General features: G+C 51.4%; 15 protein-coding genes across 15 annotated transcripts; 8 read left to right on the top strand and 7 right to left on the bottom strand.

Annotated features, from left to right (window-relative positions):
• Positions 1 to 766: 766 nt before the first annotated feature.
• MGL_2249 (uncharacterized protein) lies at positions 767 to 2,653 on the top strand (the record flags this gene model as incomplete). The annotated part of the gene is made up of 1 exon (XM_001730401.1): positions 767 to 2,653. One exon carries the CDS (start codon positions 767 to 769, stop codon positions 2,651 to 2,653), a length of 1,887 nt encoding a protein of 628 aa, XP_001730453.1.
• Positions 2,654 to 3,575: 922 nt separating this feature from the next.
• MGL_2248 (uncharacterized protein) lies at positions 3,576 to 4,274 on the top strand (the record flags this gene model as incomplete). The annotated part of the gene is made up of 1 exon (XM_001730400.1): positions 3,576 to 4,274. One exon carries the CDS (start codon positions 3,576 to 3,578, stop codon positions 4,272 to 4,274), a length of 699 nt encoding a protein of 232 aa, XP_001730452.1.
• A 129-nt stretch (positions 4,275 to 4,403) lies between these two features.
• MGL_2247 (uncharacterized protein) lies at positions 4,404 to 5,591 on the bottom strand (the record flags this gene model as incomplete). Its single annotated transcript, XM_001730399.1, has 1 exon — positions 4,404 to 5,591. One exon carries the CDS (start codon positions 5,589 to 5,591, stop codon positions 4,404 to 4,406), a length of 1,188 nt encoding a protein of 395 aa, XP_001730451.1.
• A 657-nt stretch (positions 5,592 to 6,248) lies between these two features.
• Positions 6,249 to 7,757, top strand: MGL_2246 (uncharacterized protein; the record flags this gene model as incomplete). Its single annotated transcript, XM_001730398.1, has 1 exon — positions 6,249 to 7,757. The coding sequence occupies one exon, from the start codon at positions 6,249 to 6,251 to the stop codon at positions 7,755 to 7,757; it is 1,509 nt and encodes a 502-aa protein (XP_001730450.1).
• A 140-nt stretch (positions 7,758 to 7,897) lies between these two features.
• On the top strand, positions 7,898 to 8,529 carry MGL_2245 (uncharacterized protein; the record flags this gene model as incomplete). The annotated part of the gene is made up of 2 exons (XM_001730397.1): positions 7,898 to 7,973; positions 8,009 to 8,529. The coding sequence occupies 2 exons, from the start codon at positions 7,898 to 7,900 to the stop codon at positions 8,527 to 8,529; spliced, it is 597 nt and encodes a 198-aa protein (XP_001730449.1).
• A 75-nt stretch (positions 8,530 to 8,604) lies between these two features.
• Positions 8,605 to 11,310, bottom strand: MGL_2244 (uncharacterized protein; the record flags this gene model as incomplete). Its single annotated transcript, XM_001730396.1, has 1 exon — positions 8,605 to 11,310. The coding sequence occupies one exon, from the start codon at positions 11,308 to 11,310 to the stop codon at positions 8,605 to 8,607; it is 2,706 nt and encodes a 901-aa protein (XP_001730448.1).
• Positions 11,311 to 11,651: 341 nt separating this feature from the next.
• MGL_2243 (uncharacterized protein) lies at positions 11,652 to 12,866 on the top strand (the record flags this gene model as incomplete). Its single annotated transcript, XM_001730395.1, has 1 exon — positions 11,652 to 12,866. The coding sequence occupies one exon, from the start codon at positions 11,652 to 11,654 to the stop codon at positions 12,864 to 12,866; it is 1,215 nt and encodes a 404-aa protein (XP_001730447.1).
• A 106-nt stretch (positions 12,867 to 12,972) lies between these two features.
• Positions 12,973 to 13,182, bottom strand: MGL_2242 (uncharacterized protein; the record flags this gene model as incomplete). Its single annotated transcript, XM_001730394.1, has 1 exon — positions 12,973 to 13,182. One exon carries the CDS (start codon positions 13,180 to 13,182, stop codon positions 12,973 to 12,975), a length of 210 nt encoding a protein of 69 aa, XP_001730446.1.
• Positions 13,183 to 13,639: 457 nt separating this feature from the next.
• Positions 13,640 to 14,872, bottom strand: MGL_2241 (uncharacterized protein; the record flags this gene model as incomplete). The annotated part of the gene is made up of 5 exons (XM_001730393.1): positions 13,640 to 13,807; positions 13,852 to 14,548; positions 14,597 to 14,676; positions 14,723 to 14,801; positions 14,835 to 14,872. The coding sequence occupies 5 exons, from the start codon at positions 14,870 to 14,872 to the stop codon at positions 13,640 to 13,642; spliced, it is 1,062 nt and encodes a 353-aa protein (XP_001730445.1).
• Positions 14,873 to 15,753: 881 nt separating this feature from the next.
• Positions 15,754 to 17,412, top strand: MGL_2240 (uncharacterized protein; the record flags this gene model as incomplete). Its single annotated transcript, XM_001730392.1, has 1 exon — positions 15,754 to 17,412. One exon carries the CDS (start codon positions 15,754 to 15,756, stop codon positions 17,410 to 17,412), a length of 1,659 nt encoding a protein of 552 aa, XP_001730444.1.
• A 733-nt stretch (positions 17,413 to 18,145) lies between these two features.
• Positions 18,146 to 18,310, top strand: MGL_2239 (uncharacterized protein; the record flags this gene model as incomplete). Its single annotated transcript, XM_001730391.1, has 1 exon — positions 18,146 to 18,310. One exon carries the CDS (start codon positions 18,146 to 18,148, stop codon positions 18,308 to 18,310), a length of 165 nt encoding a protein of 54 aa, XP_001730443.1.
• Positions 18,311 to 18,780: 470 nt separating this feature from the next.
• On the top strand, positions 18,781 to 19,602 carry MGL_2238 (uncharacterized protein; the record flags this gene model as incomplete). The annotated part of the gene is made up of 1 exon (XM_001730390.1): positions 18,781 to 19,602. One exon carries the CDS (start codon positions 18,781 to 18,783, stop codon positions 19,600 to 19,602), a length of 822 nt encoding a protein of 273 aa, XP_001730442.1.
• On the bottom strand, positions 19,554 to 20,618 carry MGL_2237 (uncharacterized protein; the record flags this gene model as incomplete). The annotated part of the gene is made up of 1 exon (XM_001730389.1): positions 19,554 to 20,618. One exon carries the CDS (start codon positions 20,616 to 20,618, stop codon positions 19,554 to 19,556), a length of 1,065 nt encoding a protein of 354 aa, XP_001730441.1.
• A 724-nt stretch (positions 20,619 to 21,342) lies between these two features.
• On the bottom strand, positions 21,343 to 22,566 carry MGL_2236 (uncharacterized protein; the record flags this gene model as incomplete). The annotated part of the gene is made up of 4 exons (XM_001730388.1): positions 21,343 to 21,684; positions 21,720 to 22,044; positions 22,239 to 22,312; positions 22,462 to 22,566. The coding sequence occupies 4 exons, from the start codon at positions 22,564 to 22,566 to the stop codon at positions 21,343 to 21,345; spliced, it is 846 nt and encodes a 281-aa protein (XP_001730440.1).
• Positions 22,567 to 22,829: 263 nt separating this feature from the next.
• Positions 22,830 to 25,073, bottom strand: MGL_2235 (uncharacterized protein; the record flags this gene model as incomplete). Its single annotated transcript, XM_001730387.1, has 1 exon — positions 22,830 to 25,073. One exon carries the CDS (start codon positions 25,071 to 25,073, stop codon positions 22,830 to 22,832), a length of 2,244 nt encoding a protein of 747 aa, XP_001730439.1.
• Between the last annotated feature and the right edge of the window lie 417 nt (positions 25,074 to 25,490).

Below are 25,490 nucleotides of genomic sequence, written 5' to 3'. Positions count from 1 at the left end.
TGACCAATTTACCAAGCATCTGGGAATGGCGCCAAAACAACTGGCGCTTCACGCATGATCCATCATACAGCCTTCCCGGTGGTTCTGTGCCAGACAGGGATTTGTGGGAACTGCTAGATTATATCGTGCGGCAGTATGAATTGATTGAGTATGTGGTCAGCGAAAGTGATGGAATGAGGCTCACATGTAGTTGTAACTGTCGTTTCTGGCACATCCCTAGCGATGCCAATCATGAGGCGGTCCAACTTGCTGAAATTGGCGCGGTACGTATGCAGAAAATTGACCTTGGGCCTGCTTACACTTACCTAGGCAAAAAAGAACCAGCAGTTCACCACCGTACGCTGGACAAAGAAAAAAAATACTGCGACTCGCTCCGGCATGCCTTCTTCCATTGCTTCACAACCTCGTTCCACTCCTGCAGCTTAAATTCAATCAAGCCAATCCTTGGTGTTCTTCCTATCGCTTTGAAGTGGTTGTTGTTTACGCGTGGAATGATTCTTTAGAACACAACATCACACATTACACCATACAAATGACCATTTTGTTCTCGCGCCACGATATCTCGCTCCACATACGCGCTCGCCCTGTGCGGCCTCTTAATTAAGGTGGGCACGTGCACAATACACGCTCCGAAGCGCCCAATCAAGCAGCCCTTCAGCATGTGCATGGATGGCCCTAGAGCAGATGACTTTCAAGACAGTTTGCATTGACCGACACATTGGTGCATAAGCACGAACTTGCCATTCAACACGACGTTACACGAGCAATGCTATGTATTTCTAGGCTTCTTGCAGGTGTGCTGACAGCCGCCTCACTGGTCGTTGGTGGTCAATGGACTGATGACGCGTATGACGTGACGACTGTGAAATCGAAGCCAAAGGGACAATGGCAGCCAGATGCCATGAGTCTCGAGTTCACGGTAATAGTGATGCCAGACACACAATATCTTTTTGATGAGAACCGAATTCATCCAGTGCCTATGGAAGCGTCGTTCGAGTACATTGTCTCGCCGAACCGGAGCGAAGCCGACAAAAACATTGTGTTTGTGTCACACCTAGGGGATGTGGCGCAGAATGGCTTGGCCAAAGAGTATGCTGCTGTCACAAAGCTATTTGACTACATGGACGAATCAGGCGTAGAGTACAGTGTGCTGGCAGGCAATCATGACATTGACTCCAGCACAGATGACCAGCGTGGCCCAACACCCTACTTGGATGTTTTCAACCCAAAACGGTTTTCGAAAATCCGTTCTTGGCGCGGATCTTCGTCTGACGGCTACAACAACTACCACGTATTCCACGCGGGGGGTCGCGAGTGGCTCGTTCTTGCGCTTGACTGGCGCATGTCGTCTGGCACGTTCAAGTGGGCCTCTGACGTGTTGCGGAAGCATGCAGACCTGCCAACGATCCTCACGACGCACGAACTTGTTACGGCCGATAGCGGCAAAACAGAGTTTAGTGAGTATGGCGAACGAGTGTGGAATGAGCTCGTGAGAGACAACGACCAGATTTTCTTGACGCTCAATGGTCATTTTTGGCCGCCAGGTCGGACGACTCGGAAAAATGCAGCAGGACGTGATGTTGAATCACACATCACTAACTACCAAAATCGGTATTATGGTGGTGCAGGTATGATTCGTGCGTACCGCTTCAATATGAAGGAAAACAAGATTGATGTCGCGACATTCTCACCATGGATTCAAAACCTTGTGCAGCGCGGTGAGGCGAACAAGCTCGCCAAGCAAGAAGAAGAGCTTACCTCTGCTGATGATAAGTTTACTATGCACATAAACTTTGCTGAAAGGTTCGAGCATCTCGGCAAATCGAAGCGTGAAAACAAGAACGGCAATGATGCGGTTATTCCAGGTACACTGGCGTACTGGCGCTTCGACGGAAGTGCCCATAGTAGCAACAGCAGTGGCAGTAGCCCTGGATCAGCTTTGGCAGAGTTTGACATCATTAAGGACTTATCAGGACATGGAAATGACCTTGTCACCAAGTCAGCGAATGCATCTTCACAACACACAATCCTCTGGTCAGATCAGCATCATCCGTCGCAACCAGGATATGGTTCGCTGAAATTCACTGGTCAAAAGAAGCCATTAAAGGGAATGTACCTGCAGACGCTTAAGCAGGCGCCACTGAATTCGGAGACGTTCGAGAATGGGTACACATTTGAGGCATTTTACCTCGTTCCGAGTTCATGGAACTCGGAGCAGAATGCATGGAGTGGGATCTTCAGTCGCCGCGGTTCAGCGGGTGAGGCCAACAAGCATTCGAATGATACTGATTCTGACGAGCCTATTGTGACGCTGAGTCTTTCGAATGATCGTGAGCTCCAGTGGCGTGTCTATCCGCTACATCAAGATGGTGGTACGACGAACTGGGGTCATGAGACGCCCTTCGATCGTTGGTGGCATGTGGCTGTAATCAATAATGGCACGCTAACAAAAATGTATGTGGATGGAAGTGAAGTCGCACGGAATCCAACACAGTGGGTGCCCGGTCTAACGACTCTCAATAAGCCTTGGATGCTTGGCGGCTTTGAGTACGGCGGCAAACTAGACCAAATATTTTTCGGGAGCATCGGTGATGTACGCATCGTCAATCGTGCACTCTCGCTGGACGAACTTATGTTCCAAGAAAACCAGTAATTAGCGCTTACACGAGGATGCCCTAGCGAGAGCCACTAATCTAGTATTTGAAGCTTTTAACGGATAGTAACGCTGGCAATAAGAAATGTGAAGGGTCAAGGCCTCGGGATGAACACTTTCTTCATATGAATAGACGTACAAGCAACCTTGTGACAGACTGATTATGAGCGTGCGAATGTTTTCTACATCTTATCCGTGCACATGTGCAGCGCCTATGAACTCAGGTGCATGAAAAGGATATACGACTTGACAGATCCAAAATATTTTCATTCCAGCAATAAAAAAAGATCTCCCTACCTATGGGGTTTTTTTGCCCGAGAGGTACATTCATTCGCTGCGGTCATCCCCAGTCCTCTTAAGTGGAGAATCACCCAGATCTGTTATCACCGGCGCCTGCACTTCCCATACGAGCCTTGGCTTCCTGACGGACTGCTATCCGCACGCTCGCGCGCGCACTACCAACGCTTTCTCGCTCTTCAAGAACATCTCAAATATGGCAGCATCACATGGAAAGAGTGGGCAAGCTCAAGACAGCGTGTCCACACTTCGGTATAAGGCCCTCAACGCGGAGTCCTACCGCTTGGACAGCCCGCCCTTTACAGGTGCGGCAGTCACAGGAGCCGGGCCTGTAACGAAAGAGTTGGGGCAAGGCTCACACGATCAAGCAGCTTTCAAATCGTACGTTGTGACAAGAGGTACTGACGATCAAAGAGGACATGGACAGGATCGGCAAGATGCAGACGTGCAGCCATGGGCCCTAGATGCAGAACTGGATGAAGAGCTGGATGGATACGCTGAGTGCGAACGAGAGAATACTATTCGACAGACGAAGAAAGTGCACTCGCCATATTTTCAAGCCGTGCCACGGCAAGGTGAGTCTATGGATACATACACGTTCCCTCGACACCGGTTTCCCACGCACATGCAGGACGAAAGCAAGACACCCTTGATCATTGTGGCATGCGGGAGCTTCTCACCACCGACCTACTTGCACCTGCGCATGTTCGAAATGGCAAAGGATCAGGTGATTGAGTCTGGTAATTACGAGTTGCTGGCTGGCTACTACTCACCTGTGTCGGATCAGTACAAGAAGGAGGGACTCGTCAAAGCCATCCACCGTGTGCGGATGTGTGAATTGGCTGTTGAGCGCTCGTCAAATTGGCTCATGGTGGATGCGTGGGAGTCACTTCAAGGAGAGTATCAGCGGACGGCTGTGGTGCTGGACCATTTTGATCAAGAGATCAATGGCGAAAATGGTGAGCGCGGGATCAAGCTTAGCGATGGATCATACCGACGAATCAAGATCATGCTGCTCGCAGGAGGCGACTTGATCCAGAGTATGGGTGAGCCTGGCGTGTGGGCCGAAGAAGACTTGCACCAAATACTTGGTCGCTACGGCTGTCTTATCGTCGAACGGACAGGCGCTGACGTGTGGTCCTTTTTGCTCTCGCACGACTTGCTGTGGCACTACCGACGGAATCTTATTGTCGTGAAGCAGACAATCTACAATGATATTAGCAGCACAAAGGTGCGCTTGTTCGTGCGACGCGGATATTCCATCAAATACCTTTTGCCGAACAGTGTGATTCAGTACATCGAGCAGAACCAGCTGTACCGCTAACGTGTGGGAATGGCAGAAGACAGAGGGCAGGGGTATGAAAGGATGGTTCGGGTGCAAGGGCATGCAAGAGGAAGTGAATAGAGGCTGGGGAATGGGCTGGGTATGTGAGAGGAAGTGCATCTGTCCATGCTATGGATGGATGCGAGAGGCGCTTCCTAAGCCCAGTAGCAGCTCAGCAGCTTGGTGGTCATGTTCTGTCCATGTGTCCTTATCGTGAGTGTTGAGAACATGCTGTGGTTGTGCGCGAGTCGGCGGCGAGAAGGAATCGGATCGATCGCCATCCTTGAAGAACCCACTATCGTCATGAGGCACATCATCTTTGGCCGTCGCAGGCATCATGTCACTGCTCCGCGTACTTGATGTTCGAGTCCAGGTTGTCGTAGGCTTCGTCGATATTGGGGATGTAGTTGTAGAGGATGTAGAGGCAGAAATGGCTCGTCGCGTCAATGGGCGGTGACCCAGCGATGCATTTACAGACATACCAGTACCACGATTGGTAGGTGCAGTGGTGGCATGGACGTTTCTGCCTTGGCTAGGCGGCACGAACGACACAGACAAGGGTACGTGAGGAGGAGGAGGAGGAGGAGGAGGAGGAGCGGCATGTTGTGGGGAGACACGAGTCAAAGGATGAGCTGGGGTATGAGCTAGGGCTTGGGTATGAGGGGATGATCGAGACCGTGTAGGCTGCTGGGGAGCAAGTGCTTGCATTGAGCCGGCTGGTGCATGCTCAACGTGCTGCATGGACGGCTTGACATTTTCCTTGTCAGCCAGCAGCAGATCTCGGTCGGCAGCCCATTCCAGACGCATAGACGGCTTGCGCTGTAGACTTTGTGACCAGCGTCGCTCACGATGTTCCTGCATTACAAGTCGAGCATCTGACACGGGACGCTTGACTTCATCGTGACTCACGGCACGCTTTCGTTCCCGCACGCGCTGTAGGCGCCGGTGTGCAAGACGTCGAAGCGTGCGTTCCTCGTCATCCTCCTGGTCCGCGCCAGCACCCACGCGAGCAGACGCCGCATCCATATGCAGATTTATATCCGCGTCGACGTCGCTGGTGCAGCTCCCAAGCGCACTCGAGCTTTCCATTCGCTGCCATATAGCACGATCATCGTTGTAGGCACCACCAGCAATGATGCCGTGCCCATCATTTGTGCATTCCAACGTGCAAGAGAGATATGTATTTTGTTTTGCAAGCACAGGACGTTCACCCAAAGCTGCGCGACCGCCCGATGTCGTCATCAGCGAGACAGCAGGTGTGCTGTGCGAGCGACCGAACGGCTCACGAGGCAAGAACACAGGCGCAGATGGCTCCATCGTCACAGCAGACATTCCAAGCGGCGCCACACTATGAGGGAATGCGTTCTGCACGGGTGCTGTCGACACGGTAGGTATCGCCGGCATGGTTGGCACGGCTGTCTGCGTGGCGTGGTACCTCATCGAGCGCTTTTTCTCGGCCTGACGGCGGTTCTGAAACCAGACAGACACAGCACGGGTTGACATGCCGACCAGCTCAGCGAGTTCCTCACGAGTGCGTTCGTTCGGAAAGGCGTTGCGCACATATGCAGACATGAGTATGTCAACTTCATGCGGACGCGTCCGACGACGGCGTTTTTTCTCGTGCGATGCTGTGTTTGGTCGTGCGCGTGCCTGCGTACTTGGTATATGCGTCTCTGTTTCAAGCGCCATGGCCTTGCAACGAGGGATTAGGTGGACAGAGACGACCAACCCCGCTTGGCTAAAGCAGACCACCTTCACTGGGCGTCGTAGAGACACTTCGCACGCTCAGTGAGTGCCGCGGCACGTCTCAGTTCGTGTTTGTGTTTGCCACGCGCGTTATGCGCGTGGTTCCTGTGGAGGCACATGACGCTCGCTCCATTGATTCGTGCATCGTCCTGCCTGTGCGTTTCTTTTTTTTTGCGAGAAACCTGTTTTTTGATTCGTCTCCTTCGTGCCAATTGCCTACATTCAACGATGGGTGCTCGGCATACCAAGAGGCGCACCCGAACGCACGGTCCTACGGTGCGGCAAAGTGATGTACCATGGGTCGCATTACCGATCTCATCTGCTTCTGAGCAGGTCAACGAAACGACAGATGATGGATTTGAGGGACTCGATGTCTTTGGCGATGACTTCCTTGGGCTGCAGGCAGCGGAGGGGTTTGATGTTGTGCATGAGGCAGATGAAAGTGGGAAGAACCATCGTGTCAAGATCGTCAAGGCGGATCCGGCGCCCAAAGCAAAGGCGAAGCGGAGAGAAATACAAAAGCAGGGGAACCACAAGAATGAGCATCAAGAAGCAAACGAGCGCACATCGTCTCAGCAAGACCGGGGGGCGAATGAAGCGGCCACAGAGGCCAAGTCTCGAGCCAAAACACCGAGCATTCCTACGACGCAGTCGCACGAGCTGCCCAGTACCAAAGATAGGAAACGGAAGGCATCTGCAGCCTTGGATGTGCACGATGCCGACCGTGATATCGGAACACTGCTGCAAACAGCCCGTGAGCAGGGCATGCTACACGAGGATGATGCTGGTGATGATGGCCAAGAGGCCGCTGATGCTGCGGCTCCAGGGTGGGCATCGTACGCATTGCATCCGCAATTAAAAATGGCACTCAAGAGCCTCGGATTCCACAAGCCTACAGACGTCCAAGCAGCCACGCTCCGGCCGTCTTTGGGACTTGAGTCGTCGATGCCCCGTGACGTCGTAGGCATTGCCCAAACAGGGTCAGGCAAAACTCTCGCTTACGCACTGCCGATCTTGCACTATGTGCTAGAGCATTCAGCGCACACGGAGGACACCCAGCGTGACTTGGAAGCACTTATCCTCACTCCCACACGAGAGCTGGCCCTGCAAGTGTGCACGCATATTCGCGCCGTCGTAGATGCAGCTGGCCGCTTTGCAAACGTTGCAACCGTGTGTGGTGGTATGTCGGTCCAGAAGCAGGAGCGTATGCTACAACAGCACGGAGGTGCACATGTCATTGTGGCGACACCTGGCCGTCTTTGGGACCTGCTCAAGCAGGATGATGCCCTTGCGTTGCGTGTGCGGCGAACAAGGTTTCTTGTGATTGACGAGGCGGACCGCATGATCGAGACGGGGCACTTTGCCGAGATGGACTCGATTCTAAGCATGGTCCGCCGTACCAAAGGGGCTGTGGCAGATGCGAATTCGGCCATGCAGACTTTTGTGTACTCGGCCACGATGACCAAGACATTGCAGGCGAACTTGAAGCGTGCTCCATGGCGCAAGAAGCAGCGTACAGCCGCGTCGTCGAACAACAATACGTTAGACGACCTGCTCGCACGCATTGATTTCCGTGATCCAGAGCCTGTGGTGATTGAACTTACTCCACAGCGCCACGTTGCCGATACACTCTATGAAGCCAAGATCGAGTGTGTCGGACAGGACAAGGATACATACCTGTACTATCTGTTGCTCCGATACCAAGGGCGCACACTCGTGTTTTTTGAATGCAATTGATGGCGTGCGCCGACTTGTGCCTTTGCTTCTTCTGCTGGGCATCCCCGCGTATCCATTGCATGGTCAGCTCCAGCAGCAGCAACGACTGAAGAACCTCGATCGGTTTCGCCGCGCGTCGCATGCAGTTCTGCTAGCGACAGATGTTGCAGCGCGTGGCATTGACATCCCGGGCGTCGATCACGTCGTGCATTTCCAGATCCCTCGCTCCGCCGATACGTACGTGCATCGCGCCGGTCGCACAGCGCGTGCAGGACACACAGGTGTGTCTGTAGCACTTATTGAGCCGAATGAGCTGCGTTTATGGCGCGACCTGTGGCGCACGCTAGGACGCGACGACCGTGTGGCGTCGCTGCCGATTGAGTACTCGTTCCTTGGTCCGATTCGTGAGCGGCTTGCTCTGGCGCGTGAGATTGATTCCCTATCACATGCACAGACGAAAGCATCGCATGACGATGCTTGGCTCCGTACGCTTGCGCGAGATGCAGATCTCGATTACGAAAGCGATGCAAGTGATAAGGATGCGGATGTCGATGCATCGCGACGGAAAAAACAGAAACGCTCACCCTCTGCTACGAAGCTCGCGAGCTTAAAACAGCGGCTCGCACAATTGCTCGCGCGACCTTTGCAGGCCCAGGGCACAAGTCAAAAGTACTTGACGAGTGGTGTTCGACCTGAGTATGTGCAGGCATTGCTCAGCGGACACCACGCGCCTCATATGCTTGGTGTCATCAAGTCCTCGATTCATGCGGACCTGGCAGCATCCAAGCGTTAGGAGGTAGAGAGAGAGAGAGAGGCAAGGGCGCGTACATCCGTGCTTACCATGCACTCGCTAATTACCGTACATAGTCTACATACCGTACTTCGCTCCACGATAGAATGCCGGTGGTAGCGACTGTGCAAGGGCAAAGTATGGCCTTTCGACGACAAGCAGCTCCGGTTCATTCGTTGACATTGCGCCAACATACAGCAGTGGCTGATATTTAAATGTCGTGCGAACGGACCAGGCCGATTCACCAGAGCCCATCGTGGGATCGTCTTGCCCATTACGCCGTTTCTTCCGCACAGACGTTCGAGTCGTGAGTGGACGGGCCGTGCAGAGCCACGTCGGGCCATACAACACAAGCGAGCACGCCCCCTCATTACCAGACAGCCACATGCACCCTACCACAGGCTCACGGATCCGCCCCAGTTGTGCATCGACTTCATGCCGCAAACTAGCCTCCCATGCAGGCGCATCGTCTGCCTCGAGATCATAGAACAGGACCTGATTTGTCGGAAGTGCGATGGCCAACAGGCTGGGATGTGTCGGATGGAAACATGCACTACTGGGCACGCACACTGGTGATGCCAGTGCCCGTTGGTACGATAAGGTATCAAGATGAAACACATGCATACGCCGAGCAGCATCAGCCGTCAAGAGCCATTGTCCGTCAGGCGATACGACGGCCAACAGAATGGGAGCGTATGAATCACGTAATACTTCGCGCCCTGATCCCAGCTCTGTTGCGGTCGCAGCGGATGACTTGTGGTTCGCTGGCTCAGACAGCGGCGTCGTCGTGTACAGGTCGGGCCGAACATGGCCCTTGCTCAGAACACGTCCGTCACTCGCCGATGCACTGGTGGGTGTGTTAGAGCCTGCGGCAGAGGCAGCGGCGAACCGCTTCGTCCGGTGTTGAGCGAACGACTTGAGCAGCACTGGCTCGTCGGTCGCCGACGCTGGAAGTTGAACAACATGAACATACGAGCCATGCACCGTGCAAAGCACGAGACGCGAGGAATCCGGGGTGAAGACCAAGGCAGACGCACCCGGCGCAGACACATCGCGTCCGTGAATGGCAGGCCCAAGAGATGCAATTCGCCGCGGCGTGGCTTGCATCGAGTACAGCTTTGTCTCGTATAGATCTGATACGGCCAGGAACTGACCATCCGCACTAATGGCTGCAGCACCAAGATTTGAGCGCGTGCTCAGCTCTAGTTCCCATACCTTGTGCCAAGGATCAGATTCGTGATCACCGAGGGCCCAAATCGCTATGCTGCGCTCACGACGAAGCATGATCCAACGCTTTAGAGGCGCTACACCAACGACACTATCCCGCCCATTCGTAGGCACGAATGCGACGCGACGCTGCGTCGTATCGGCAAAAGACGTGGAAAGACTGGACGACACCGGGTTGTTAGGTTGTTGCTTTGAGCGCCACGAGGCATGAGAAGCAGGCGTCAGCACAAGGTGAAAGTCCAGACCACCACTGATAAGAATGGGTACATTTGACATTGAAGTAGGGGTGGATTGGGACGTTGATACAGAGGCTGGGCCAGACAGGAAGTTCAAGGGTGGGTCTATTGCCAAAGCACGAATATCATGCGCATGGAGTCGGCGTGTGCCGGTATGGGTCCAGGCATGGCCCACATGCATATACTCGACGACTTTCTGATCAACGCCAGCACTGTATACGGCGCAGGAATCAGCGCTTACACACAATGTTAGGACATCGGCTCCTGCTGTATGGCACTGGAACGTAGCGCCAGGAATCGGGATGCGTGTTCGTGCGTCAAAGAATGTCACACGACCTGTCGAGTCGCCTGACACAAGTGTGCCATCCCGCAAAACTGCCACACTCCACACAATGGTATGCTCTTGTCGATTCTTCAGCAGCGTGAGGCGCGAGCGAAGTTGGCCCGTCATTACATCCCACACAGCTGCTGTGGAATTCCCTAGACCACCGAGAAGAAACGTATCAATCCATTCATCCTCCACATCCTCATCTTCGTCGTCATCATCCTCGTCATCGTCACTGTCGTCAGTATGTATCGCGCCTTGACGCGATACATGTTTCTTTGGCTTAGATGGCACGTTACGACGCGGCGGTCCCCAAGCCAAACTCAAAATTCGGCTCGCAACACGTGTCATGCGCGGAGCCACACGCATCCCAGTACCGACGTGCTCGAACGCATCTCCCCCCACGTCAATAAGACGTACGACTCCATCTTCACACCCAATCGCCAAGTATTTGCCTGTAGGACTTGCAGCCATACTCCAAACTGCACCGCCATGCGACGATAGAGTGCGCGTAGGTACCTTTGGCGGATCAGGGACCTGTGCAAAGATAGATCGCTCACCCATATACGCAATGGATGCGGGCAAAAAGTGTTCCGACACTATACTGCCTCCGGATGTGCTGAAAAGACGCAAGTATGCGTCCCCAACCACACCGTATTTCGCATCTCGAGACACAGTGAATGCAAGTGACTCGATCTTATAGTGCTCGTCGCCCAGCAGCGTCATCACAGGTGTCCATCCCTTTGCAACAGATGCATGACCGGAGGACGTGTCTTCACACCACATGCAAAGATCAATATTCCCATTGTCGCGCCCCACGGCGAGCACAGAGCGTGCTGCACTTGTGCTTCCCTGATACGGTATGGGCGACAAAGCCAATGCCGTAATCGCTGACGGGCTCCAGTCAACAAATCGTACACGATGCAGAGGCACCGGCACAGACGACGGCTTAGCCCCAGGTCCTAGCGAGCCTACTTTGTCGCTCACGTCATTCATGATGGTAGACGGCGTCCTCTTCTTCCCTTTTCACGTCTGAAAGAGCGCAAGCGTCTTAATCTGACGCAAGTGAGTAGATGACCGGCCCGTACACAAGTCTCGTTCCACACTCTGAACTATCGAGCACGTCGTCGAGAACAAGAAATTTTTTTGGCACACAAGCGTTTGGATGAGAGGGACAAAAAAAATGGGGAAGTGCATGAATGTGAGTCACGTGAGTCGTGCGCCGTGCGTTCAAACAAAAGCCGCTGCTGCCACGCACCACAACCTTCTTACTGCGTGTGCCAAGAGCGACAGCGGGTGTGTGTGTGTGTGTGTGCTGGGCGATGCTGAAAGATGGGATGAGGCGCAAAACGGTCGTGATCAAGCTCGGTTCATCATCGATTCTCTCTGAATCGACCTTGGAGCCCAAAATCCGCATCATGTCGTCCATCGTTGAGGCCGTGTCGCAGCTTCGACAGAACGGACACCGTGTGGTGTTGGTCTGCTCAGGAGCAATTGGCTTGGGTCGCATTCGCATGAACATTAAGACGAAGCCAAAGAATCTTGGAGAGCGCCAGGCTCTAGCAGCGCTTGGACAGCTGCGGCTGATGACACTGTGGGACAATTTGTTTGGCATGCTGGGCATCAACATAGCTCAAGTTCTATTGACACGTTCAGATTTGGCAGATAGCCCGCGGTACGTGAATGCGCGCACGACACTTGATACTCTTCTTATGGACAACTTTTATGCCGTACCAATTGTCAATGAAAATGACACCGTGTCTGTATTCGAAATGCGATTTGGTGATAATGACTCGTTGTCAGCAATCACGGCTGGCATTATCGATGCTGATTACCTTTTTCTGTGCACGGATGTAGATGGTCTTTACACCGACAATCCACGCACGCGTCCCGATGCACACAGACTTCATGTCGTGCGCAACATGGACGAAGCTAGGAAAGCCACGTGCGTCAAGACGATGGGTTCCTCGTTTGGCACTGGCGGTATGCAAACCAAACTAGTGGCTGCTGAACTAGCCATGGCCGCCGGCGTAGCCACGGTCATTCTGAATGGCGCACATCCTGAAAACATCGTCCGCATTGTGGAGCAGGACATTGTGGCACAGGCGAGCAGTAGATCTGATATGCAACTTGTCGACCCTCCGTGTACACTATTTCTTCCTCAGCGTCAACGGCTACCGGCGCAGAAATGGCAGATTCTCCACGCGATGCACCCATGTGGTGCGTTGATCATCGATCGCGGCGCGTACGAGCGAATTTCACGGAAAGAGTCGGGTGGTCGTCTCCTGCCTGCTGGTGTGGTGGGAGTTGAAGGCAACTGGGAACGACTTCAAGCTGTGCGACTCAAAGTCCGGCAAGGCCAGAACGAAGACGACGCTTCTGAAGCGCCTACATCATTCGAGGTGGGTCGCGCTCTCGCCAACTACACCTCCATCGAGTGTGAGAGAATCAAGGGACTCCAGAGTTCTCAGATAGCAGATGTCATTGGTGCTATGGATACGATGTACATCACAGATCATATAGTGTTATCATTGCCATCTGCAGCCACATAGATCGAGCCTCTAAAAGCATAATGAGGAAAGGTCGCTCTTTTTTTGGTCCAATGTTTCTTCCAGCGCGTAAGGGAATAAGAAAATTGTGGATGTCATTTTTTTTCAGCTAGCCGAGATAGTCGACTGTCCTTCCACCCATAGTCGATTGGGATGGCGTAGTACCACCAGAGGCACCCGGTGGCACAAGTTCACGCAGCTTCTCACCAAGCTTGAGCGTATTCCATTTGATTACACGCGGATCTTGACGCAGACGGTCATTCAAAACCTTTAGAGTAGGCGCATTGGTATCAAATTGCATAAGCCAGTAACTTTTCATGTGTTAGGTCTCTTTTTGTGATTTCATTCGCACACGTACTCTCCAGATGAATGCAGCTGTTGATGCCGCCTCGCGCGCTGCGGCAAAGTGCGTTTTCCCCAATACTGCACGTTTCGCACAACACCACCGTGATCCAATACAAGTCGCGACGTTGTGTGCACCAAATCACGCAAGGGCGCCTATAAGCCTGTTAGCGCAAAAGCTCTTGTGACCAAGGTGTCTGCGTACCGATTCAGCAGAAGCGATCGCAACGCAAAATAGTTCGTACAGCCTAGAGAAATCAGTTAGTGGATATTTTGTGTCCTCACATACGGCATCGTGGTCGTTTAGAGCAAGTAGCGGTCGCCAGGAGCCAGCAGCCACTGCTATCTGTAGGTCTGGGAGCAACAGAAGAAATGGCCTCATCGACGTCTTTTGGCAGCCCCTACTGCCGTCATCCGTCGAGCTATTGTTCCTATTAGGGTGGTCCTATAACATCCTCGTGGAGGGCCAGGCACAATGCCAGCAATTGAAGACTTTCCTCGCCGCCGTCCATGAGAGACTTGTCTGTTGCACCCAAGTGAAGAGCGCATTTCGTTTTTCGCTTGGCAGAGAGGAGCGGATGCGAGATAATATAGTCATGTAGCTAAGATGTGAGTAAAATGATACCAAAATAGGCACGGAACGTACTTGAAGAACGACCTGTAAGCTGGAGTAGCCTTCTCGAACAACATGTCGAACAGCACGCTCAATCACGTCAAAGTCGGTGCTACCAGTGGCACGCGGAGGCAATTCATCATTTATATCATCAGAATCGATACCAATTGCGCGCACAAGTGACTGAATCACATATGTCGGCACCGCACCAGCAAGCTCACTAACTGTTGTAGGAGACATATCTCGCACGTCACCACCGCGTGCAGATGCCAGACGAGCAATGGATTGTAGATATGTAATGCTCCGACGCATGTCCCCTTCTGATGAGCGTATCAGTACAGGCACCAGATCAGGATTTAGCCGCAAGCCTTCCATCTGGGCTATGTGCAGCAGACGTGCCTCTGTGCTGGCGACATCCAAGGGCCTGAAACGAAACTTGCTGCAGCGCGACGCTACAGGCTCGATAATGCGGGTCACATAATTGCATACCAGACAGAATCGAGTGATACGGCTGTACTGTTCCATAATTCGACGAAGGGCGCCTTGGGCGTCCTGTGTCATACTGTCAGCCTCATCAAGTATGACGATTTTGTATGGCGGTGATGGGTAGTCTGGATTAGGCGCAGACACAGCAGCTCGTGCAAAAGACTTAATCTTGTCTCGCACAACGGAAATACCGCGCTCGTCTGATGCATTCAGTTCAAGCACTCGCGAGCGCATCAATTCTGGCCTAAAGCCCCCAGTCAGCAAAGTCGCGCCACGCTCCGTTCAGACATACCCATATAGTTGTCGAGCCAAGGCTAGAATTGTAGAGGTTTTTCCCGTTCCCGGTGGACCATAGAACAGCATGTGAGGCAGCTTGGCAACAGTGAGCGATGCGAACCAAGGAGTCAAAATTACGTACGTTTGCCGACGTGAGTGCTTTTCGAAGTACATTCACGGCATGCTGTTGTGAAGCCACTTCATCAATTGATTTAGGACGGCTATTGTCAGTTTCTTATCGTACTTCAACGCACTAGCGCTCAACCCACGGCTGACTCTCTGCTGTGGACATGCCGTAGTGTCACAATCCTTGTGTCCTTTCAGCGGAACGCACGAACACAAATCTATGGAGAAACATAAGCTGACACGTGTTGTGTTGAATACCTTTTTCCCTACTAGGGCAGGATTTTATCAACGAAATGGACGCGACGCGTCACGCGTTTGTCCTGAAGCGCTGTCACAAAGTCAAATTCCAATTCATCGCTGCTTGGCGGTCCCCGGCCATGGACGGTAAAGAACTTGCCCATCACGGCACGCAATCGGCGCAGGAACCTGCCAAGCGCAAAGCGGAAGAGATACCGTCGTTGAAAACCAAAAAACAGGCACGAGTCGCACCTGCTGCACTTGTCACGCTGAAGAATACACGCTTGAGTCTGCGCCAAAAGGCCGTCGGTTGGGATCGAACGATGCCTGTTTTGAGAGGTACGAAAGGCCTTCAATGCTTACATGTAGCTGTTCTTGCGTTTCAGTCATTCTTTGCAGAGCACCGATCGGATGTATTTACCGAAATGCCTCCTGAACATCTAAGTGTAATTGCCTCGTTAGCACAAGAAAGGTACCGTATTACATCGCGGAGCTACTGAAGATTGACCATAAGTGACAAGCCGGAAGTAGAACTGGCCCGAAAAATTCATGCAACATTACTGCCAGAAGGAAGCGAGTTCGTGAATGGCGCTGGCGAGAGCTTTGATACACTTCCTGTTTCAGCAATTCAGACAAGTCTTAGAGCGATTGCAAAACGAGTCAACTACGGCATAGAGTCAAGTCAAGACGAAGATGTTGTTCCTCCTGTACGTATAAACGGTTGATCATCTTACACAATAGTCACTGCACATATGGCGCTGGGAAGTCACGGACGCAAGTTTGCTGCCCAAAGAAAATCTTGACAAACTCATGTCACGTCGCGAAGAGCGTATTCGAGCGCGAGAAGAGGCCAATTCCATGTTTCAAGCACTCCCATCGGAAAAGCGGCAGTCCCTTTTGACATCCAAAAAGCCAACGCGACCACCAAAAAATGTACACCCATCTGCTGAATCTGAGACATCATCGAATGTACCATCATCATCACCTATTCCGTTTCAAGATGCTCCTACTCCAGAAGACTCACCCACGAAACGCACGGCACCATCAGCTCCGAAGGAAAAGTCTGAACGAACGAAATTACGCGAATCGCGCCGTGCAGAACGTCAGGCTAAGGAGGAGAAGGAAGAAAAGGACAAGCTAGCGCAAGTCCGGCTCTTCAATTCCTTTTTTCAACAGCCTACGATCAAGTCTCTTAAAAAAGATAACGAAAATCTCGAGAAGAAGACAGATTTTGAGCTAACATTTCCTCCTTGTGAGTACAAAGACATGGCAGAAACGAATCGATTCTACCATCCAGTGAATGATGAACTTCTTGATCAGCTCGACACACGACATAAGTCGACAAAAGCGCTGCTCGCTGAATTCCAACTGGCCTTCCGGTCTGAACGTGCTTTACACAAACCAACGAGGCAGGGAATTCATCCGCCCGTCTGTGTGCGGGACATTGTCAAAACGGTCACTGAGTCGGACGTCCTCGGCGGAAATGCCGAGGAGCGCGCTAAACGTGAGTTAGAAAAGCTCAACAATCGCGAGCTTGTTTCCATTAAGCTACTGCAGTTTCATCTTGACAGACGTCCCGGCTGGATCGGAACACACACTCGATCGTCTACATTTATTCGCCCACGAAGGCCTTTCGGACAAGATCCACTATCTATCGACTACTCGTTTGACAGTGATCTCGAGTGGGAAGATATGGAAGAAGGTGAAAATGTAGACGATGCTTTGGATGATCGGGAAGAAGATGCGGAGAGTATCGGCAATTCTGAGGCCGATTCCGAAATGCAAGACTGGCTCGAAGATGATCTAGAAGAGGACGAAATTGTACCAGCAGAAGAAGAATCCAGTATATCTGGTTATGTTGCTTCATCACGGAATGCGTTGATTCGTGGTCCATCAACTGCGCACAGCCTTAAGCCCAAAAAGAAACTCAAACTCTTGGGTCGACGATTTGACTCTAAGCTGGTGCCCTATTCGACGGGTCCCCATTGGGAAACTACTGTGTCTGTGCCAAGTCACGATAGTTTTGCGCCCTACCAAATCCATTTAATGAATGATGCCTATGTGGGCTTGGACCCATTTTCATTTGTGTCAACAAACATATGTGTGACAGATGAAAGCAAGCTGAGCACCGTGCCTTCGGCGGCATCGTCGATTCCTAATGCCTCTGTTCCTCCTGACGCTTCAGATTCTAGCACTGTCCACACTGTATCCACTGGTCAGCCACGCACGACCAAATTTATGTTTCCTGATACCCGCCTGCCCGAGCTGCTGTCCATGATTCAAGGGTCAACACGCTCGAAACCCGCTCTTGTCGAGGACCTCCGCGAGCATTTCGCTCCCACTGTCAAAGGTGTAAGCAAAGCTGCCATTGAAGCACGTCTCCAAGAATGTGCAATGCGTGAAAGTAAAAAGCTAGGGGCTAAATGGATCATCAGAGATGAATTCAAGGTACGTGCTACTCTTCGCTAAACCCAAGCATATCCTAGGACTAGAACCATCGTAGGAATAACATGGATTGTTTTGGATGCATTTCTTCAAACTCAATTAGGAACCTTAGACAAACTCAGAGTAAGGTAGGCATCATGCTTACGATTTTTATCGTTTTGATATACATTAAATTCATATCGTCCATTAACAGTTCAGGCAAGATGGCCGAGTGGTCTAAGGCGCAACGTTAAGGTTTCCTTAATTCAAAAGCTTCCAGCTTCCGTTGTCTTCGGGCGTGGGTTCGAATCCCACTCTTGTCACAAGTTTTTGTTTTTGAATTTTGTTGGCCACGTGGCCATACAATATGCACAATCACGCAGTGTCGTTATCCTGATAGTGTACACCATGTCAGCTCGATCTTCCGATGCACATATCCCAGAATCCAGTTTGCCGTGCGTATACTTTTGGAACTTCATAATGCTAGGAAAATGCGGTACTAACTCGGCAGTGAAATGATAAGCGAGTTGAATTCAGTGCTGGTCCCTGATGAAGAACTATCCCGCATCAGAGACTTTAAGGGCATGTTGGAAGAAGTTCAGCGTCGGCGTGAAGCAGAACAGGCCGAGTTTTCTGGCATGATCCAGCGTATGTATATGAAAGGCGATTTCGGATTAGCTGACATAGCATAGAGCTCGAGTTGTCAGTGGCCAGACTACGTGAAAGCTCTACACGCGCGTCGACAGAATGGCGCTCACTCGAGGATCACACATCTATCATGAAAGCACTCGAAGATGAAAAGTTCGATTTAGCCAAAAACATAAATGATCAAGAATCAACCTTGTCTATGCTAGAGTCAGAGATCGACGAGCTGCGTCGTGAAAGTGAGGTCGTGGAAAACTGGGACGTCGAGGAGGAAGTGGGCATGGACCGTAACGCGTAAGTGACCGTTACTTCGAAGAGCTAATTTGAATTTCCCAGTCTCGCATTGCAGCTGTTTCGTGGTATGGGATTCATTCCCTGTCAAGAGAATGATGAGCCTGATGCGCAAATTACGTCACTCCTTGTTCGCTCTGCCAGAAGAAATGTAGCTGCGTCTTTCGACGTTGATCATATGGCATTACAGCGATCAGGCTCTGCACGCGTCGATTTTGCGTCACAGTTGTGGGCAGCAGTTAATTGACACGTCTACAGAGTGCGTGATTTATGCAAAACGAGTACCACTTGTCTCGTACGTTTGTAGCATTCTATGTAAATGAGGACTTTCAGTAACGGCACAAAAAAATGGAGCGTATTTTCGCACAAAGCGTACATCCCTCGCAAATTGAAGGTCCAACCACACGCTGGGCCAGGCATTAATGCCTCCACACTCGGCCCTTCCCTCCTAACGTCTTTCGCATCTTCGTACTCAGCATGGTCAAGCCGCGCACGTCGACAAGCAAGCCGAGGCGCACATTCATCGGCGTGGCCATCCTCGCCACGATCATTGCACTTATTGGAACAATTATTACCTATGTCGAAGCAAATTTGCGTCAGTTTTTTATTTTTGATCAGCCAAAATTAGAAGCAATTGCCAAAAATGCAGTAGCGAAGCATGGCGATGCGGCTGACATGATCTTTGAGGAGATCGTGGGTGAACTCCAGAAGGATCCCAAGATTGCACCGATGCTGAACAGAAACTCATTCCGAGATCCCAATGAATGGGTATTCAACAATGCAGGTGGCGCCATGGGTTCCATGTACATCATCCACGCGTCTATCACTGAATACTTGATTTTCTTTGGCACACCTATCGGTACGGAAGGTCACACTGGCCGTCATACTGCAGATGACTACTTCCACATTCTTTATGGTGAGCAGCTTGCATTCCGTGCCGGTGATTTGAGTGCTGAGCGGTACCCAGCCGGATCGATGCATCATTTGAAACGAGGTGAGGTGAAGCAATACATGATGCCAGAGTCAGGATGCTGGGCGCTGGAGCTCGCGCAAGGCTGGGTTCCACCAATGCTTCCTTTTGGCATGGCTGACTCCTTATTTTCGACACTCGATCTTCGTACATTCGGACGCACATGTGTGATCACGGCGCGGGAGATGATTCTAAACCTTCTTCGTGGTATGTATTTTTCACAAATATATCGGGTCGTCTCTGACTCTATATTACAGGCAAGTTTTGAAAGGAGATATGACTATCCATACACAGCATGTCGGCTCTTTTCCCGGATCCGGTTTCCATAGAAAGCAATGACGAGGCCAGCGCCAGAGAGCGGGATCGATATGCCACCGAACAAAGTCATCGCACCTTGCAATGTCATGCCAGTGACCATCTGTTCAGTGAATAAGGGGAAAGCCCCCGCAAGTCCACAGCGTACGAATGAATTCATTGCGATCACAGCGGCTGTGTTATTGCTGTACGTATCGGTCATGTATGCCATCCATGAGCTGAAAACGCATAACATGCCCATTGAAAAGCACATGGCGCCAATGCACGGGACAATCCAATGCACATGCGGGAATGGTGCTGTCCAACCGAAGAGAAACAGCCCTATCGGTACGAGGAAGGTGGAAAACAGACCGGAGCGGATCCGTAGCTCCGGTGAGTGTTTGTTCATATCGTATGCACGCCTGTACTCTGTGTTTTGGATCCAAAGCGATACAAACGCAGTGGACAAGCAGAATCCTGCCATCACGGCAAAATACGTGTAGCCCACCTGAACGGGAGAGAAGCCACGGACTGTGCCCCAAACCTGAGGAAAAATGAGAAGGAATCCATACAGCAAGCCATACAGAAGAGACGTGTAAAACGTAATGACCATAATTAGTGGTTCTTCAATCAGGAGAATCCATGGTACAGGAAGTGACACAATCACGCGCCATAAAAGTAATTTCACGAGTTTCAGACCGGGCAAATGATGGTAAATGTGGTTTACTTTCCGATGGAACCATGAATGATGATGTAGCTGCTCTTCCACGTTCTCCATCTCGGTCTCGATCTGCTGTTCAATGAGAATCGGTAGATACGTCTCAGGCACTGTCCATGTGTATAGTACCAGGCAAGCGAATGCCGCAACAGGTAAACTGCGCAAGTTCCAATGCCAGTTAGAATCATGAACAACAACAGCGCCAACAGTAGCTGCGACTGCAGGTCCCATGAATGTGAAGAAGCGAAACATGGTATTGTATGGATTCCGCTCGCGTTCCGTCGTCATATCAACGATGCTTCCTGCGACATTTGAAAAAGCCGTAGCGCCCATTGCTCCAGCGAAAAAACGACATATGATAATTCCTGCTGCATGCATGGATAAACTAGCACCAACGCTGAAAAGTATGGTACCCAAGAGAGATACGATAAAAACGGGTCGACGCCCTACGGTTTGGCTCATGGGACCCCATAGTAATGATCCAACCGAAATACCAAACATATAAATACCTGTGCCTAGATGGGCGAGTTCTTTGCTCATATTTATATCGTGTAACATGGCGGAAATACCTGGAGAATATACGCCTGACGCGTATGTTTGCAAAAACACAATCATCATCAATACGGTATTGATGTACACCTTCTTTGACAGGGGCCAATTCTTTGGGTCTTCAACACTCATCAGTTCACCCACGGTATTTTTCGGCATTTCACATTGCGAGGAAGTCTGTACTTTCGTTTCTTTTGATAAACATTGCTCGTCATCCATGCCCGCGAGCGAAAAGAGCCACGCTCTCACCTCGCCAGGCTTTCAACAAACCTTGCAGGGTACTCAAAGACTTGTGGCACCGAAAGGAGATGTGGAGAAAATAAGGTCTTGTCGTTGTCAAATCAGGTAGGATTCATCTCATGTAAGACTAAGTTTTAATTTACTTACAAACGAGAACTGCGAGTTTTTGGGCGTGGTTAAAATCTGCAGGACGCGAGTGAAGCGCGAAGGGGAACAATACACTTGGGCCATTCTCATGAAGGTTTAATTTACATTTTCATGAGAGCAACTATGAGTGCCCAGGAATATTACTATCTTGACCCCCAGTTGAGGGATCAGCAGAATACTTCGTTTCAGAAGCATGCAGTGTGGCTCGTGCTTGAGCGGCTAGAGACGCGTATGTATCCTGATTCGCTTTAAGCCATGATTGCGCCTGTTTTTCGGTGGTGATCGTTTTGGAGCAGAGAGACTCATCTTGCGCACGTTCCCATTGTCGAAGCTGTTTTCGTAGCGATGGTATAGAGGCGCGCAAAGCAGGCGCGGCGTCAAGATTCGCGTTATATAAATTGACCCAATGTCGGTGCCGATCAATTAAACGATCCTTTGTTCCACTCGCCGGAAGTTCCAGGGCCTGTGGGTGAGTCAGGAGAGGAATCATAAGCATACCTCGAGCATTTTGCGTAGATCTTTTTCCGACTTGAGCTGGTACTGAGGACGAGTGAGTCGTTTAGGACTTGGTTGGTGCGTCATGGAGGGCCTCCGTAGCCAGGAATCCATTTTTGACGATGCTGTCGACGACAACGCCGATGACGATGCTGGATGTGGGTCATCAAGACCGCATCCACGATCCAGATGTTCATTGAGAGTGGCCGCGTCAAATTCGTGCTGGCAAATTGGACACTGGACCAACGTCGATGCATCCAGAGCACGGTAATCAACATGCTCACCATCCAAATCGTCGACTGCTGCACGTTTCCGTGGCCGAAGTCGTCTTTTCGTACGTTCATCTAATTTTTCTTTCAGCGCCTCCCCGTCTTCACTTGGCGCTGCCAGCTGCTTATTGTTCTTATGTAGAAGATTCGACTCAAGCGCCTCTATAGTGCGCCACTGCTTCATCAAAAATGGTCTAATCTTGTAAGAAACCAGCTCTCGGTAAGGCAAAAGAAAAAATTTCTGCCCACGTACCGCGCATGACGCCAATGATTTGCGGCGGCTTCAAGTGCCGGCTGCGCAACTAGTTCTGCATCAAAGGCTTTTTTCTGGCGACAGTTTGGGCAAAAAGTCCCGGTTCCACCAGGTTGGTTGATGTGCTCTCTGATGCAAGAAGAGCAAAACAGATGTGCACATTCTCGAAGCGCCACGGGGGCGCGAAAAATGTCCTGCGGTCAGCCACCAGCACGTCACGTACGTAGCAAAGACCGCATCGGAGACTGGTATCAAGTGGTCGAAGCTCTGACCATGCGCCTGTCCAGTCAGATGGATCGCTAACTTCGTCTAAGAGCGCGTCGTTCATGCGAAGCAAAATGGATGTGTCTCTCGCCCGTTAGATCAAACGAACCAGACGCATGTTAGTCCGGCGATGTTAGCCACTTTTTCAACCTCTCCACACGATTTTCTGGATACGCCAACACACGTTAGAATTGACCTCCCGTTGTCTCTGGGCAAGCCAGATTGTTCACTTCAACCAACAGTGTATATCAATAAACCTAACGAATGGATGGTATCTACCGAGGGAGAAAGACTGAGGAAGAAATCTACTAATACATACAAGGTATTTTATCTGTGATGGCGAAGTCGCTCATGTCGAAGTAGGGCGTCTTTTCGTGAAAAAGTCGCGCCGCAGCAACGACAAGTCCATTCAAGCTCAGCAAGCGCTTTTTTGACATCGACCTCTTTTCCAAGGACGACACACTGATCCAGATTCAGTACGCCGTCTTTGAAAAGTTGTGCCTCTTCACGCAAATGGAGCGTTATGCGATGCCGTGCTAAGTCGTACATGCGATGGAACACTGTACCACACACCTGGTTTGTTAGCGGCGATACGTAATCACAGCGGATGATTGAGCCAGGAGAAGGTGACGAGGTATTGTTGCGTGCTACACCATGCACCGCACGGGGTGATGTGTCGGTTTGATGTCCTGCAGATCCATGATGGTGCAATGCTGCCCCAGTAGATGTTTTCGGACCGCCAATTATAGTGCGCTGTCTTCCCCGCCGCGATCCAGTGCGTGTCAAGGGCTGAGAAATGTGATGTGTTTGTTCATAGTCAGACTCAGCATCACCATCGCCGTTAGCATCCATGTCATTATCAGCATTTCCGCCAGCATCCTCGTCAGCATCGGCCTGGAGACTCGTTGCAATAACCGCTTTCTTTTGGACGTCAGCATTCGTACCATGACGTTCAGTGCTGACTTCGCCGTTGCGCCAACGATGCGGACTAGATGAATCGTACGGCACTCGTGCGGTCGGTGTCGATGTCGCATGTCTGTCGGGCTCGTCCGGTCTGCGATGTCGATTCGATGTACGACGCCACGCCGAGGTCTCATTTTCGGGCGGTGGCGTTCTTGTCGATAAAAGCTGTGGCATAGGGTCGGCAGATTGTGCGTCATGAAGTATTGATGGGCTCCGCCGTTCAGACTCACCACGTCCTCCGAACTCGCTTTCGGAGACACTCATGGACATGGTCGAGCTGCGGCGTGACTCATTGTCCGTACTTGCACTGGTACTCATAGCACTGTCTTGACTGCCAGAGATATAACCATAAGCACTTAGCGTGCCTGATCCCGTGTGATGAAAAGGACGCATAGGGGTATGTGAGTGAGGTCCCGCATGACGAGATGCACGATGCATTCGATCCGTCAATTCATCTTCGGATTCACTCGACGCTGAGACCGAAGAGAACGAAGGACCGAAACTTGGCCATCTTGTGTCCGTGTCACGAGTATGCCCTGTGCCAGTGATCGACAGATCTGACGTGACTCCTCCGTACATAGGTCGGCTCCATTGCTGAAGAAGCTGTTCATTCGGCATGGTCGTACCGAGATGAATGCCATTCATTGCTGTGTATGGCTTTTCATCCTCATCGTCTTCTTCCTCGGTACTGGACCCTGTTTCCATGCCGCTGGACAACATGGTCTGTGATGGCAGATGCCCACTGGTGGACTGCGAGGGAAACAAGGAGAATGCATCTCCGATCACAGGAGGGTCTTTGACTTTGGCAGGAGGTGTGGTAGCTTCATTGTAATCAATATGAAGCTCGCGAGGTGATATTGTCAATTTGTCGTTTGGACGCTGAGCGAGCGAATGCACAGATGGCTGCGGATACGGTTGTGGATAAGACTCCAAACCAAACTGCTGCTGTTGCTGCCGCTGTAGCTGCTGATCGATGTGTGGTTGTGTCTGGTTCATATCATCTGCTTGTTTCTGTGCACGAAGCACATCGTGACCTGCGGCCATCGACGGCACAGGTGCATTGCCTCCGTGCATGCTCCAATAGGATCGCCATCTACGGAGATTTTCATTCGCATCTGTGTTTCCCGGATTCCAAAATAGCGAAGCAGCTGCAGCCGCATGAGCATCGTTGAAGAATGGCGGTAATGGCTGCGATGGCTGTGGCTGGTTGGCGGACTCGTTAGGTGGTGTTGGAGGATCGCGGGGGAGATGCGGGAATAGAGGTGCAGAGCTGAGTGTAGCTTTTTTATCAGAATCTGCAGAATGCAACGATAGCAAATCCAACGGTTCGCCAAGTGTACCGCTAGACGGTTGGGACGGCTGCTCGGGAGGCGTTGTATTGGGTGAGACACTTCTGAGTGTGGCAGGCGACACGCGTGACACATTTTCTGACGAGCTCTGAGAATGGTTCGAATTAAGGATACTGGTATAAGGAGTCTCATCAAAAAGGGGTGAAGCATCAGGTCGGGTCGCTCGATGTTCAAGAAACGCTGACTTGTTCCGAATTACATCTGGCGGGTGCTCTTCTCCGTCCTTATCGTCATACAAAATAAAGTCGCCCTCTTCCATGATATATTAGCTCAATACGAGCGCACGCCACCAGTCTCGAGCACTTTTTCAATGCCCAAGTACTGGCTCGAATGAGTCGCTCAGCACGTTTGCCGTTCGCGACGAATACTTTGGCGATAATGTCAGGCCGCTGTATACGAAAGGGTCGATTAGGTGATTGCTGTCGGCTGCCGCCGAACTCGGCCGATCGTGCTACCTCTTTCATCCGTGCACGAGCCCACTACTGATGAATATCTGACACACGCGTACACGCGCATACAGTCTCACAAGCAATGTGCAATCAGTCGGGTGTTTAGCTCAGGTGGGTGCCCCATCCACCATGCCACAGAATACGAGTCCTAAAGTCGTAATCGAGTCACTTCCTCTGAATGGTACGTGGATATTGAATAGACGCGCGTGCTAATACCAGCAACCACT

Source organism: Malassezia globosa (assembly GCF_000181695.2).
Source record: "Malassezia globosa CBS 7966 chromosome Unknown mgl_sf_5.2, whole genome shotgun sequence".
NCBI classification, from domain to species: Eukaryota; Fungi; Basidiomycota; class Malasseziomycetes; order Malasseziales; family Malasseziaceae; genus Malassezia; species Malassezia globosa.
Note: the sequence above shows the minus strand (reverse complement) of the source record. Positions and strands in the feature narration are given on the sequence as shown.